This window comes from Papio anubis, chromosome 16 (assembly GCF_008728515.1).
Source record: "Papio anubis isolate 15944 chromosome 16, Panubis1.0, whole genome shotgun sequence".
In the NCBI taxonomy this organism is placed as follows: domain Eukaryota; kingdom Metazoa; phylum Chordata; class Mammalia; order Primates; family Cercopithecidae; genus Papio; species Papio anubis.
Window position 1 is genome coordinate 11,083,382 of NC_044991.1, and position 15,198 is coordinate 11,098,579.

Genomic DNA, 15,198 nt, shown 5'->3' on the forward strand with positions numbered 1-15,198 from the left:
AAATGCGGAGGCCACCATGGTTCCGTGGTGGCCTGAGAATTCTGCCAACATAAAGGAAGAGTGAAGCAAGAGCTGGAGAGAGGCAGGCTCCTGACTGCATGCTTGGAGGACCTCCCTCCAGCTAAGCCCAGATCCCTGACCTACCCTCTGCTCTCCCCGGTTACTTGAACCAGTGTCTTCCTTTTGGGTTCTAGGTCCTGCTTGTACTGTGTTTCTGTCAACTGGAACTCAGGGTGCTGGTTGGTTTAGAAAGGTTATCTGAGCACTCACTACCTGCCACGAGCTTCATGCCACTTCCGTCAAGTACTCCTCTCTCAGTTGGATTACGGCACCCACTGCAGATGAGGAAACTGAGACAGAAGGCGCCCGTGTCAGGCCAGGCATGGTGACTCATGCCTGTAATCCCAGTACTTTGCAAGGCCAAGGCAGGTGGATCGCCTGAAGTCAGGAGTTCAAGACCAGCCTGGCTAACATGGCAAAACCCCGTCTCTACTAAAAATATAAAAAAAAATTAGCCGGGCATGGTAGCGCATGCCTGTAATCCCAGCTACTCAAGAGGCTAAGGCAGGAGAATTGCTTGAACTCAGGAGGCAGAGATTGCAGTGAACTGAGATTGCGCCACTGCACTCCAGCCTGGGCTATAAGAACAAAACTCCATCTCAAAAAAGAAGGGATCCATGTCCCACAGTCAGGTACCAAGGGACCCAGGAGCTCTGTGTGACCTGCCCCCTCTCCCACTGCATCAGTCACCAGCAAGGCCAGAGCAGGCCACCGTCTCTGGCTCAGGAGCATGACCCTCTCCTGACCAGATGGGTGGAAGGCACAATGCCCACCACAGCACTAGGACCAGGGCCAGCATCCTCCAAGGCAGTGCCACCCGATGGTCAGAGTACAGAGCTGGGTTCCAATGCCAGCTTGCTGTTTGTGCACCATGTGACTTTGGGCAAGTCACTGACCTGAAACGTGTTCATATACAGATCTAGCGCTCAAGGAACAGCCAAGAAATGTGAGCTATTATTGTATCGCAGCCTCAACTGTTACCTCAGTTCACACGCGCCCACGAATCACATGAGGCCCTCTCCAGACCCCACCCACAGGCAGAGATGAGCTCTTCTGCCTGGTGTCCCACTGATCCTCTATGAGGGCACCTCTGGGCACCTGTCCTTGTTCCTCAGAGCAGGGGCTGGCTCAGAGCCCCTGCTGGGTCCCCAGTGCCCAGCCCAGGTTCTGACTTAGAGGCAGAGTCCCTGTGCGAGCTTGTCAAACAAATAATTTGAGGGACAAGATCAGAAAAAAAGAAAAAGAAAAAGAAAAAAGAAAAAAGAAAAAAAAGCTTGGAGCTGACAAGAAGCCACAAGAAATGACTGAGGTTTAACATCTTTCCAGGAAATACCCCGCCCAGGGGATGATTTCTGTGTGCGGCTGATAAAAATAGGGTGTTTCCTCAATCTTCACAAGGGGCCCACGGGGGCTTTCTTAAAATGTGATTTAAGATGTAGCTAATGGAAGGGAAGCTGAGATGCTGGAAATCACAGATCATCTGTCAGGAGGCAGCTCTGTGATGACTCAGGCTTGTGTTGGTTGATAACTAGACCACCAGCCATTGCCAATATCCGGGGACCCAGCACACAGTAGGTGTTCTTTGGAGAGAGGGAAGGAAGCGGGGAGAGAAGGAGGAAGGAAATAATGGAGAGGATTTGGGGGTAATAACATTAACCCTTGACTGTGGCCAGCACCTCATGATTTATGGGCTCGTTCACCCATTGCTATGGACTGAATATTTATATCCACCTAAAACTGATATATTGAAATTCTGTTCCCCAAGGTGATAGTATTAGGGCCTTTGGGGAGGTGATTAGATCCTGAAGGCAGAGCCCTCAAGAATGAGATTAGCACCTTTTTATTTTATATACAATTTTTTTTTTTTTTGAGATGGAGTCTCACTCTGTCGCCCAGGCTGGAGCGCAGTGGCACAATCTTGGCTCGCTGCAACCTCTGCCGCCGGGTTCAAGCAATTCTCCTGCCTCAGCCTCCTGAGTAGCTGGGATTACAGGCATCTGCCACCACACCTGGCTAATTTTTTGTAGTTTTTAGTAGAGACAGGGTTTCACCATCTTGGCCAGGCTGGTCTTGAACTCCTGACCTTGTGATCCACCCACCTTCGCCTCCCAAAGTGCTGGGATTACAGGCGTGAGTTACTGCGCCCGGCAGCACCTTTTTAAAACAGGCAAAAGGAAACTCACCCGCCCCTTCATGTGAGGACTGAAGTGAGGACTCAGTGAAAAGACTCATCTATGAGGAAGTGGCCCCCACCAGACACTGAATCTGCCAACACCTTGATCTTGGACTTCCCAACTCCCAGAACTGTGAGAACTAGATTTCTGTTGTTTATGAGCCACCCGGTTTATGGTATTTTGCTGGAGCACCCCAAACAGACTAAGACACCTGTCTTAGTCCGTTTTCTGCTGCTGTAACAGAAGTAGAAAGACTGGATGATTTATTTTTTAAAAAGAAATTAATTCGGTTTATGATTCTGGAGGTTGGGAAGTCCAACATCAAGGAGCCGCATCTGGCGAGGGCTTTCTTGCTGTGTCATCGCATGGCAGAAGGGTAAGAAAGTGTGTGTGAGAGAGGGAAGGGGCCAAACTCATCCGTATCAGGAACCCACTCCCACAATAACCATTGCACTCCCACAATAATGGCATTAATGCATCCACAAGGGGTGAGTCCTCATGACCTGGCCACACTTCTTAAAGGTCCTACCTCTCAACTCTGTTGCACTTAGGATTAGGTTGCCAACACATGAACTATGGGAGACACATTCAGACCACAGCAACACCCATAGTTCCTCACACAAACCTGAGGCCAAAGAACAGAGGTGATTAAGCCCACTTGACTGATGCTCTGAAACCAACTCAGGCCAAGCTCAGAGTACAGGGGGGATTTGGGGGAAGAATGCTGGGTTGGCCACAAAGCTGAAGGATGGGCTGCAAAGACAGAACCCAGGCAGGTGGGAACCAGGGCAGCTCCGGGAACCTCAGTGGCAGAAGACCCGGACCTTCTCTCTCCAAACCTCCATTCAGGTGACTTTACTCCCGTGGTTTATCTCTGGGTAGTTGCCAGATACATAGACGCTTCCCAGTTAAATCTGAGCTTCAGATAAACAATGAATAATTTTAGTATATGCCTCATGTCTGCCTCCCGTGAAACTTAGCTCCATTACTCCAGAGTAGTCTTGGCAGCATGCAGGTGGGAACGGCTGCTGGGAACCAGAGAGTGGGCTCTGTGTGGGGCAGAGAGGCTTTCGGCTCTATCAGAGCCTGGGGGAAATGTTCTTCTCAGGGGACTCACCTCACTGCTTTCTGAGGGCTAGTGAGGCTTCCAAGTCCTCAGAGGCAAATCAACTGCTTACATTTCAGCCTCTGGAAAGGTACAACTCCTTCATGTCATGGGTGAGCACGAGCCCTGGGGGCATCCACACCTGAGCAATCCCAGCTCTGATCCATAAAGGCTGAGTGTGTCCTCAGGCAGGCTACCAATCTCTCTGAGACGCCATTTTCTCATCTGCAAAGTGGGGTTAACACTAGTAATTTCTGGGGATTGTGAGGATATAACGCCATCATGGGTGTAAGTCCAGATCAGTCTGTTAATGATAGTTCATGGTAGGCCACCTAAACGGCTTGGTTGCCACCAGCCAGGGCGCCCTTGTGAACTCCGAGAGTAACAAGGCCTGGCCTGGGGTCCTCCCTGTCCAGCATCCCTTTCCAGCCTCCCCACCCTCAGCCACGTGGTAGGGGCAGGGCTGACACATCCTGCCAGGGGTGGGCCTTCACCTCCGTCTGGCCTATAGGAGCTCTGCCCACCCCTCCCTCAGTGATTGGCTTAGGGATGAGCACGTGCCCCACGCCAGCCAATCCAAGCCAAAGAGGCTCAGTTTCGGTACTGGTTGGAACTGCTGGGAAAGAAAAGGTGTCTCTGAACTGGAGGGAGTCTGCTCTGAGCCCCGAGCTGCCTGCCACCACCCTGCCACCGAGAGAGCTCCAGGGATGGAAGTCAGCACAGACTAGCAGAGCTGTGGGATGGGAGCACATACCATCTAGAGACATCTTTCAGGATTCTAGAGCAAGCGGGCCCTGAAGCTGGAGACCCCTTGGCTTTTCAGTAGAGGAGATGGTAGACTCCCTTAAACCAGGTTCTGAGTTTCTGTCCCATGTAACAGAGATAGTCCTTCCTGATTCATGATTGACACGTGTCAGGCACCTCAGCCCATGGCCAGAGAATCTCTGGTGACTTCCTCCAACATCACACATGGCAGCTACCATCCTGTTTCCATGGAAACGAGCCTCCACAGTGACCATCACCCTCTCTCCCACCCCATCCCATATGCAAATGAGAAAAACACACGAAGGTTCCCACTGGAACCTTCCCCAGTCCACGCCCACCCAACGGCAGCTCAGCTTAAAGAAAATGGCTCCAGATATCTTCTCCCCAGCTCTTTAGTGCCTGGGTGCAACAGACAGGAAACAAACATGTAATGATGCCTCCACAGCTCTGGGGACTTCAGGATGATGACCAGCCTTGGCCCTGCCCTCAGAGCACCCAGTGCATCTGAGCATCCACAGCCGCAGGGCAGACAGACCTGTAAGTCCAGGATAGATCAGAGTGTACAGTCAATGACAATACCAGAAGGGTGCCCTGGGCTTCAAGACATTCGGAGGGCTTCCCGTACCCACCAATAGTGCACACAGAGCTGTGCAGGAAGGCCAGCTCCAAAGGCTTCTGGGCATCCCAGTGATCGCCTTCTGATCCCTATGACCACAGCCAGATCTGCTGGCAGGCGCTGGGCTCTGTGGAACTTGCATAGGTTGGTATTGACGTTAGAGATCTCAACAGAGTCCTGCCCCTGCCCAGCCAGTGCAGGCAGAGCTCCAGAAGCTCTGACCAGGGCTTGGAGACATGGTCGAGCCACAGCTTTGGCAGAGGGTGAGTGAAGAAACTGAGGCTCAAGGAGAGGAATGTGGCTGACTCGGAGTGCCCCCATGATGTGCATTCTCTCTCTTTTGACCTTATCTGACCCCAGGGAACAACTCTTATTTGATTTAGCCAAGTTTAATGCTTTGTGCTTTCCTAGCCTCGCTGCAGCTCAGGTGTCCATCAGACCCAGTTCCAACCAAATGCACTAGGGAAGGGAAGGATCCTGGAAAGAACATCTCATTTTCCTGACCCAAGTTGACATGTCCTGTCACTCTTCACCCTTCCCTCCTGTCTAATTCAGACATGACACCCACGGCTTCACCGGCTGCCTTGTGACCATGAAAGAAAGGCCTGGAAAATCACAAGGATGTCAGCCCCCACACTGCAGAACTATCTCCAGTAACCAGAACTTTGTGTTATGTCAGAAAAAAAAACATTATTCAGGATTCAGGATTTGCTTGAGCCACTGTTGGTTGGGTTTTCTATTACTTGCAGCCAAATGCATCCCCGACAAATACACCCAGCAAGTCACACTGAACCAGGACCCAATCCTAGCCGGTGGAGCTAAGCTTCCTGGGTTCAACTCCTGACTCTGCCCCTTACCAGCCTGTGACCTCAGGCAAGTTACTTCCTGTCACTGCCTCATCTGTGAGGTGGAACTGACCACAGCCCTCATAGGGCTTGTCTGACCATTCAACAAGATGATGCACAGTGTGAGCACTCAGCAGTCAGCATCCTTATTTTTATCACACTCCTGGAGGAGGCATTGGAGAATTAAATTCCCTTTGCCTTTTAAAGTCCCACTGATGGGGCACTTTGGACAAAAGGAACTCTCAGCCAGCAACCTCAGCAGGGACATACCTGCCTGATCTTTCTAGAAAGCCCTAGCCCAGAGCTGAGGAACAATTCTTAGTGGCTTTTTGTTTCCCAAGAGCCTGTAAGAGTCAGGGTGGAGAAGCTGTTCCCAGCATGCATTCCAGAGACCATGTTTCCAGGGTACAATAAATACATTTTTAGTTTTGGTTTTTTTTTTTTTGGAGACAGGATCTTACTCTGTCACCCAGGCTGGAGTGTAGTGGTGCAATCTTGGCTCACTGCAACCTCTGCCTCCCAGCCTCAAGTAATCCTCCCACCTCAGCCTCAGCCTCCTGAGTAGCTGGGACTACAGACACACCCTTTTTTTCTTTTTTTTTAAGCTGGGGTTTCACCATGTTGCCCAGGTTGGTCTCAACCTTCTGAGCTCAGGCAATCCACTGACCTCGGCCTCCCAAAGTGCTGAGATCACAGGCAAGAGCCACCGTACTCAGCCCAGGATACAATAAGTCCTAACCCAGCCTCTCCTTCTCACCCTCTAGCCAAAGTGCTAAGTTACTGATGTTACTGGTATCTTTATTAATACTGTTAATGATCACAGAAATTCTTTTTTAAAAAAAATGTTTTAGCCGGGCACGGTGGCTCAAGCCTGTAATCCCAGCACTTTGGGAGGCGAGGCAGGCCCGAGGATCAAGATCCAGGAATCGAGACCATCCTGGCTAACACAGTGAAACCCGTCTCTACTAAAAATATCTAAAAACTTAGCCGGTGAGGTGGGCGAGAGCCTGTGGTCCCAGCTACTCGGGAGGTAGCTGAGCAAGAAGAATGGCGTGAACCGGAGGCCGAGGAGCTTGCAGCGAGCTACAGAGATAAGCGCCACTGCACTCCAGCCTGGTGACAGAGCCGAGACTCCGCCTCAAAAAAAAAAAAAAAAAAAAAAAGTTTTAAAGAGATGGGCTCTTGCTATGTTGCCCAGACTGATCTCGAACTCCTGGGCTCAAGATATCCTCCCACCTCAGCCTGCTGAGTAGCTGAAACAATTGGCACACACCTCTGGATTGGGGGATCACAGACGTTCTTTTTTTTGAGAGTGAGTCTCGCTCTGTCACCCAGACTGGAGTACAGTGGTGCGATCTTAGCTCACTGCAACCTCTCCACCTCCCGGGTTCAAGCTATTCTCCTGCCACCCAAGTAGCTGGGACTACAGGTGCGTGCCACTACGCCCAGCTAGTTTTTGAATTTGTATTTGTATTTCTTTTTTTTTTTTTTTTTTTTTTTTTTTTGAGATGGAGTTTCACTCTCATTGGCCAGGCTGGAGTGCAGTGGTGCGATCTGGGCTCATGGCAACCTCCGCCTCCTGGGTTCAATCAGTTCTCCTGCCTCAGCCTCCCGGGTAGCTGGGATTACAGGTGCCCGCCACCATGCCCAGCTAATTTTTTTGTATTTTTAGAAGAGACAGGTTTCACCATGTTGGTCAGCGATCCCTGACCTCAGGTGATCCACCTGCCTTGGTCTCCCAAAGTGCTGGGATAAGTGTGAGCCACCATGCCCGGACTAATTTTTGTATTTTTAGTAAAGATGGGGTTTCATCATGTTGGCCAGGCTGGTCTCAAACTCCTGACCTCAGGTGATCTGCCCCCATCAACCTCCCAAAGTGCTGGGATTATAGGCATGAGCCACAGGGCCCAGCCAATCACAGAACTTCTTACATAGAGTTCCTACTGTTCTGTCCACAAAGTACTTCTACCTGTCATGAGAATTATTTAAATCCTGGACACAGATGCAGAGATGGAGCCCTCCCTATTTCTCTTCCCCTTCCTGTGGTTCCCAGACTGGGAATCATGACCTCTACTTTTCAGTGCTCCTGATTAGGGGCTGCTGTGACAGTCGAATGAGCTGTAGTTTCTCCATAGGTGGCCCACAGACCACATCAGGGCCACCTGGACGTTTGGTTAAAATGCAGATTTCTAGGCTCTGCCATGCCTGCTGGTAGTGTATCCCTGAGCTAAGGACCAGAAATCTGCATTTTAACACATGCCCCAGTGATCCTGCTGCTCCCTGAAGTTGGAGGAGCATTGAGAAGGGGTGAAAGGCCATGCACGTGTTTGGGGAGTGGGGTGGTTGCCCATTCCTGATCTGTGCACACCCCTCCCTCAGCTGTTCCATTCTCCACACAGTCAGAAGCTTTCCAAGTCTTTCAGATGTAAGGTGGTTCCTGTTCTCTGTACTCATCCAAGTCAGGCTCACATCAGCCATGTCCTTGGCAAGCCTCATTCTGGAGAGGTCCCAGTAGCCTCACCCTCTACCCCTGGCTCACCCCCAGAGACCAGACAGCAGAATTCTTGGGGAAGCTTTTAACAGAAGTGCCCAGGCCCCTCCCCACAGGGGGCAATGGCCATTTTGTTTCTGGTTGGGGGAGGAGACAGAATTACCAGCATGATGCACCAAGGGAGATACATAGATAAAGAACATCTCAAGTTTAACAAGAATGTGATTGAATAGTTCATGACCTCCTAATGGACAGAGGCAGAAAAGTGTAACTTAAATGATAAGACAAAGAGTTGGGACTGGCCAGACACAGTGGCTCACGCCTGTAATCCCAGCACTTTGGGAGGCCAAGGAGGGTGGATCACTTGAGGTCAGGAGTTCAAGACCAGCCTGGCCAACATGCTGAAACCCCATCTCTACTAAAAATACAAAACTTAGCCAGGCATGGTGGCACATGCCTATAATCCCAGCTACTCGGGAGGCTGAGGCATGAGAATTGCTTGAACCTGGGAAGCTGAGGTTGCAGTGAGCCAAGATGATGCCACTGCACTCCAGCCTGGGCAACAGAGAGAGACCCTGTCTCAAAAAATAATAATAAATAAAAGAGTTGGGTTCAACCAAACACGAATAGAGATGATGACAGGGGCTTTGTCACACACTGGAAAAGTCTAGTGCGGTGCCACAGGACTCGCTGTCCTGAGCTGCGCGAGTACAGGAAGTGCATGGAATGAGCGGCTGCCTCAGGACTCCAAGAGGCCACGGTGAGATGAAATCAACAGCAATAAGTGCAAAGTTTGTCATGTGGGTTTTAAAAATCACCGACTTAGTTCCAGGGTGGGAGAGACCTGGTTTGGAGAGTGAACGTGACCTGATGGCAAAAGGGAGCATGACCACTCCCCAGGTCACTGCAATCCCACACTTCACTGGGACGAGAACAGCCCATTCACTCTACCCCATAAGCCATCATTGGGAGGGTGGGATCCCGTTCTCCTGCCAGGGACAGAGACAGCCTGAAGCAAGTCCAGCAGATGAGGGATGAACGCTGTCCTTTGACAAACAGTGGAGGACTGGGGACATTTCATCTGGAAGGGGAGACTTGAGGAGGACAGGAACTGCCCCCCAACTTCTGAAGGACGGCTGTGAGTTTGTCAGTGACACCATCCCTGCAGCCTCTGGGCCTTTCCTGTGCAATCAAGCCCATGCCCCTTCTCTGGTCTCATCTCTCAGGACCCACCCCACAGAAACCCTGGGCTCCAGCATCCCCTGCCACTTACCCTTCCCTTCCTCATACGCCCCTTCGAGCCTCCCACATGCTTCCCCCTGCCTGAAACTCCCTTTCCCCCAGCCCTCCGCCTGACCAGCTCTTACCCATCCCAGGTCTGTCCCTCAGGGTGACATACAAAGACACCCCCCCCCCAAATCAAAAGCAGGGCCCCATTCCATGACCTGATGGCCCTCTATACTTCTTGATGGCAGCATGGATTCCAATTTAGACTTTAGCTGTGGTGATGTGTTTTATTTCTGTTTTCCAAACTGAAAGTTCCATGAAATCACAAAGGGCATGTCTGGTTCATCTTCATGCCCCCACTGCCCTGTCCAAGGCCTGGCATGTAGTAGATGCTCAATAAAGGTCGATTTAGTGAATGAATGAATGAATGAATGAATGGTACCATCCGGTGGGAGCCACAGGAAGATCAGTTTCAGCTCCGTGAAAGAAAGCTTTCTAGTGCATTCGGATGTCCTAGTCTGAGACCAGCCGCCTGGTGAGGCACTGCACTCCCTGCAGGGGCAGCCTGGGAACAGAGGCAGGCCCCCGTATCAGACACATCTGCCATGAGGGTTACACCAGATGTGGAGATGAAGGCCGTGACCTCTAAGGAACCTTCCAACTCGGAGGTGTATGTCTGCCTCCACAGCTTGAAGAAAGAGCCAGTAATTAATTTGGGGAAGGGGAGGTACAGGAAGGGAGGAAATAGGCTGGTTACTTGGGAAACAGAACATTTATAACACCATGCCTGGGTGGGACTGCAGGGGATGGGTGGGCGGCTCTGGGGACAGGTCTTGGGTGGGAGGGGGACTGGAGGGCTGGGCTCTGGAGCCAGGGTTGTGACTCCCCATCCTGTCCTCTCCACCCACGCCGTCCCTGGACACAAAGGATGGGAACGACCATGAGCACAGGGTGGTCCTGTTCACCTGAGTTCCCAAATCCAGCACATAGCTGGGTAGTGAGAGTGCTCATGACTCTAGCAAAAAAGTCAGCTGAGCATGGTGGCTCACACCTATAATCCCAGCATTTCGAAAGGCCAAGGTGAGAGGATCACTTGAACCCAGGAGGTCACATAGTGAGACCTTGTCTCTACAAAAAAATTAAAAAGTAAAAAAAAAAAAAAAAAAATTAGCCAGGCATGGGGCATGTGCCCATAGTCCCAGCTACTTGGGAGGCTGAAGTGGGAGGATCACCTGAGTCCAGGGAGGGCGAGGCTGCAGTAAGCTGTGATCGCACCACTGTACTCCAGCCTGGGTGACAGAATGAAACTGTCTCAAAAAAAGTCTCCTTTGCATCTATCCCCCAGCCAGGACCACCTACATCATGGTGGGGCTTGGTGCAAAGTGAAGATGCAGGGCCCCTTGTTCATAAATGATTAAGAATTTCCAAATAGTGACAGCAGAGTATGGACCCAAGCGTGGGGCCCTGTGTTACTGCACACACTGCATGTCGGCCCCATGCCCAGCCCTCCCTGATCTCCCAAGAATGCTGGCCTGCAGACCTCGCCTCATTCAGCCCCTATCTCGAGGGCCAAGAGAAGATGTCAAACTGAGAGCTCGCCATGAAGCTGAAGCTAGGCAGCTCTTCACTCTGTTCAGCTTAGAGCCTCCATCGTCTTTATTTATAAATATGAGCAGACAGGAAAGAATCGCTAAGCAATACAGAATGCTTCAAGTCAAAAGGGCAGCGTGGGGGTGCCCACGGGAGTCAGACAGTGGAGCCAGGAGAACAAATGACTTCCCTGAAACAAGAGTTAGGAAAAATTATCCTAGAACTTGGAAATATGGCAAAGGGAAGGCACTATTTCTCACAATGTCATTTTGAAGCATAATTTAACAGGCCATTTAAAGATTATTTCATTATCCAGGGGGAATATACCTTTGTTTGATTCACAATTTCCTGTTCACTAAAGGTCTGGATGTTGTGAAATTACATTTTAACTTGTAGATTTTTATCTGGCAGATGTATGTGATTTCTGCCCAAAAGAAAACTCCAAAGGTTATGGTTTATTACAACCTGTAGGTCATTAACCAGCTTTGACTCCAGTCTCACTTTCTTCCTACATTCTTTCTCCAATGTCTGTTTTCCTAATTCTGCTGATTGCCATCTGCTGAGTCCCTACTCCTTAACGAGCTGGATAAATCTGTCATATACATTCATTCTAAGATTTGTGTAAGAGTCACTTTTTTTTACCTTTTCAGAAATTATACTTTGATACAGGGTTATGTCCAGAATCATGAAAAGACTTTTAAGAAGCCTAATTAGTATATAAGGAGATTCAGGTGAATATTGTATTTATAAAACAAGAACAGGCATCCATAAAACAAGAACAGACACAAGGTGCTCTGAAAAACAAGAAATCCAAAAACAAGAAGCACTCCTGAGAATTAAAAAGACACTGAGGAAATGAATTATTCCATAGGGGCAGTAAATAGGAGAAAGGACATTGCTGAAAAGCCCACTTGTGATTCAGAAGCCCAAGTCAAAGATTTCTCTCATATTACAGACAAAATCTGTGAAAGAAAAGGGCAAAGGCATGCAGAAAAGATAGAGGATAGAATTATCTACATAACGTGAATTCCAGAAGGAGATAGCAGAGAATAATGGGCCGTAGCCAAAGAAGAGATGGAAGAACCTTCTTCTGAGATGAAGGAAAGCATGAATCTTTTTTTTTTTTTTTTTTTTTTTTAGACAGGGTCTCGCTTTGTTGAAGACTAGAGTGCAATGGCACGACCACTGCTCACTGCAGCCTCGACCTCCTGGGCTCAAGGGATACTCCAGCCTCAGCCTCCTGAGTAGCTGGGACTACAGGAGTGTACACCACACCCAGCTAATTTTTTATTTTTTGTAGAGATGGGGTCTCACTTATATTGCCCAGGCTGGTCTCAAACTCCTAGGCTCAAGGAATCCTTGCCTCAGCCTCTCAAAATGCTGGGATTACAGAGGTGAGCCACTGCACCTGGCCAAAAGCACCAGTCTTGAGTTCTCTAAGGTCCCACTTATATCTGCCCTAGAGAAAGGTCTGATCCTGAAGGTAAAGAGAAAAGCCCACAAGCTTCTAGTCAGGAAAAAGAAGATCATCTTCCAAGAAACAGGAACCGGACCTGTACTGGACTCATGTGCAATACTATAGTGTAGGTTTGAATGGCAGGATGTGTGCAGGGTTCTGACTCTAGAACATCACAAATAATTGTCCTCCACACTCAAAGATCAAAGGAATATATGTCTGGACAGGCAAGATTGAAAAATGACACTAGCCAAACACTTTTTCTTTAAAAAAAAAAAAAAAAAAAAAAACTACTTAAGGATGTTCTCCAGCCAAACCAGAATAAGAATGAAAATGAAGAACGTGACTAAGAGGAGGATACAGTGCTCAGGAAACCAGGGTAGCTTCCATTCAGGTCTAAGTGACTGTTGACAATGTGGTTGTAAAATTGAATACAGCGATTGAGAGAAGATGCTTAGGGGCCAGGTGCGGTGGCTCGCACCTGTAATCCCAGCACTTTGGGAGGCTGAGGTGGGAGGACTGCTTGAACCCAGGAGTTCAAGACCAGCCTGGGCAACATAGTGAGACCCTGTCCCTATAGAAAAGAAAAGAAAAAAGAAAAGAAAAATTAGCCAGGGTTGGAGGCACATGCCTGCAGTCCCAGCTACTCAGGAGGCTGAGGTGGGAGGAGCCTTTGAGCCTGGGAAGTCAGGCTGGGGTGAATCAGTCGGATCGACAGGCGGGCGACCGACCGAACCGGGCAGGCGAGGCGGGCGGGCAGGCCGGGAAGGGAAGGGAAAGGGAGGGAAGGGAAGGGAAGGGAGGGGAGGGAAGGGAGGGAAGAGAAGGGGAGAGGGAGGGAGAGAGGGCAAACAAGCTTAGAAGAGGTGTAACTTTTTTAAAACCCTAATGAAACAAATCACCTCACTTCAGAGCATATCTGTGGAATTTAGCAGATGCTTGATGGGATTCTCACACCCTGATTGCCCATCTCAGCCGTGAGTCTACCGAATCGAAAAGGTCACACCTCCTCAATAGCATTCTACATACAAGGTCACACACATACACTGACAAACACACTCATACATCCTCTCTCACACACACACTTATAGCCTCCAGCCTTTTTCTCTATCCTCTGCCCTAATAATGACCCATCCCTGGGCATGATTACTGTCTCCTCATCCTTCAGCTCTCCGTGTCACCTCCTCAGGAAGCCCTCAAGCCCCAAGTCCCCAGCTTGGCTCAGTCAGGCCCCTGTGTTAAATGCTCTCAGCAAACCACATGCTTTGCCCAGCGCTCTGGTCCCAGTGTGTGAAGGCACACCCACTGGCATAGCAGGTGGGTGCCTCCCCAAGACAGGAGTAGGAAGGACAAGGCCTGTGTCTGGTTTGCCCTCCTCCTTGCCCCCCAGCAGCTAGGATGTCGCCAACACTGGGGAGCAAGTTGTTCGGTCCCTGGTAGGTGGATAAATGCATGGATGGGTTTGACCCAGGAAAGCAGGCACAAGGCCCAGAGCAGGGTCCGAGACACTGCAGATAGGCTCAGCTGTAACCAGGCCTGTCCCTGATGGCAACTTGTGTCTTGTAGAAATAACCACAGTCTGGTGTCAGACAGTGCTTGAGTCTGTGCTCGGTCTCTGGCGTGATGAGTGATCCAGGATAGCAATCCTAACAGCTAGCATTTATTGGGTGCTCATTTTGACGCAGCTACTATTATTATTCCCCTTTTCAGACGAGGAAATGAAAGCTCAGAGAGCGTCAGTGGCCTCTCAAGGTCATATCGTTAATTAGCATAAACACACCCAGTATCCGCTGGCAGTGCTAGAGGACGCACAACTTAGGAAGGGAGGAAAGAACATCTGTCTGTCCATCATTCCTCCCAGCCCAGGGGTCCAGGAGGGTCCCACGCATCACCGTGAAGCTTCATCGCCATCAGCAAGAAGCCCTGGATTCTCTCAATTATTCCTGGTGTGCACCCGAGGCTAGGACCTGCCTGGCGGGTGCTACCTACCCTGCCATGACGATGAAGAAATCCAGGCGGTTCCATGTGTCCCCGAGGTAGCACTTCTTGCCAAAAATCCCCAGGGCCACCATCTTGAGCACCATCTCCATGGCAAAGAAGATAAAGATGAAGTCATCAAAGACCTGCAGGGACAGGAGGAGGGAAGCAAGGGACAGGGTGAGGTTGCAGAGCAGGGCCCAGGGGTTGCAGCCACAGTATGAGGTGGGGACACCACATGGATGCAAGGGGCCTGGGAAATACCCGGAAACTCCTCCTGGGCAGAAGGAGAACCTCAGTGATCCCGGTCCAGTGCAGTCATTTCACAGATGAGGAGACTGTGGCCGAGAGAGGGGAATGAATTTGCCCAAGGTCATACAGCCCATTCTATCTGTTCCCTAAGCCTGGAAACAGATAGAAGAGCCCCAGATAGGGGTGGGGTGAGGGGCCATCCCATATTCTCCCTAATAATTACCAAGCACTGGCTACACACGTGACCCCCATTCTCTCTCCTAATTCTCCCAAGGACCCCATGGATAGTCCCATTTTACAAATGAGAAAACAGAGACTCAGAGGTTAAGCAACTTGCCCCACAGGTAACACAGCAGGTAAGTGGCAGAACCAGGACTGAAACTCCAGTGGATCTGACCTCAAAGCCCCCACAGAAGGAGCTGTCTCAAAGTAGCCCCCGGGTCCAGGCTTGGGTGCTGCCTTCCTCTGCCCACAAAGGAGGCTCAGGTGACATTATGCCTCCTGAGGGCGGGGCGTGGGTGGAATTCCTGTTTCCAGGATTAGTGAGGGCTGCAGTCAACTCAATTCAACAAACAGGTGCCACACACCTACTGTGTGCCAGGGCTAGGCCAGTGGTGAGGACACAGAGGTGCATGTTCAG

At 50.2% G+C, this 15,198-nt stretch overlaps 1 protein-coding gene and 1 long non-coding RNA gene across 3 annotated transcripts in view; one reads left to right on the forward strand and one right to left on the reverse strand.

The window, feature by feature from the left end:
• Positions 1-15,198, reverse strand: part of CACNA1I (calcium voltage-gated channel subunit alpha1 I) — a 121,393-nt gene that overhangs the window by 76,947 nt on the left and 29,248 nt on the right. For both annotated transcript variants that reach the window (XM_031656286.1, XM_031656284.1), the window contains one exon: positions 14,319-14,452. In XM_031656286.1, the coding sequence (XP_031512146.1) occupies positions 14,319-14,452 (134 nt within the window). The remainder of the gene's footprint in view (positions 1-14,318; positions 14,453-15,198) is intronic.
• LOC103888374 lies at positions 4,564-5,420 on the forward strand. Its single transcript, XR_002515398.2, has 2 exons — positions 4,564-4,641; positions 5,276-5,420. It is a non-coding gene; the product is annotated as an uncharacterized LOC103888374 (long non-coding RNA).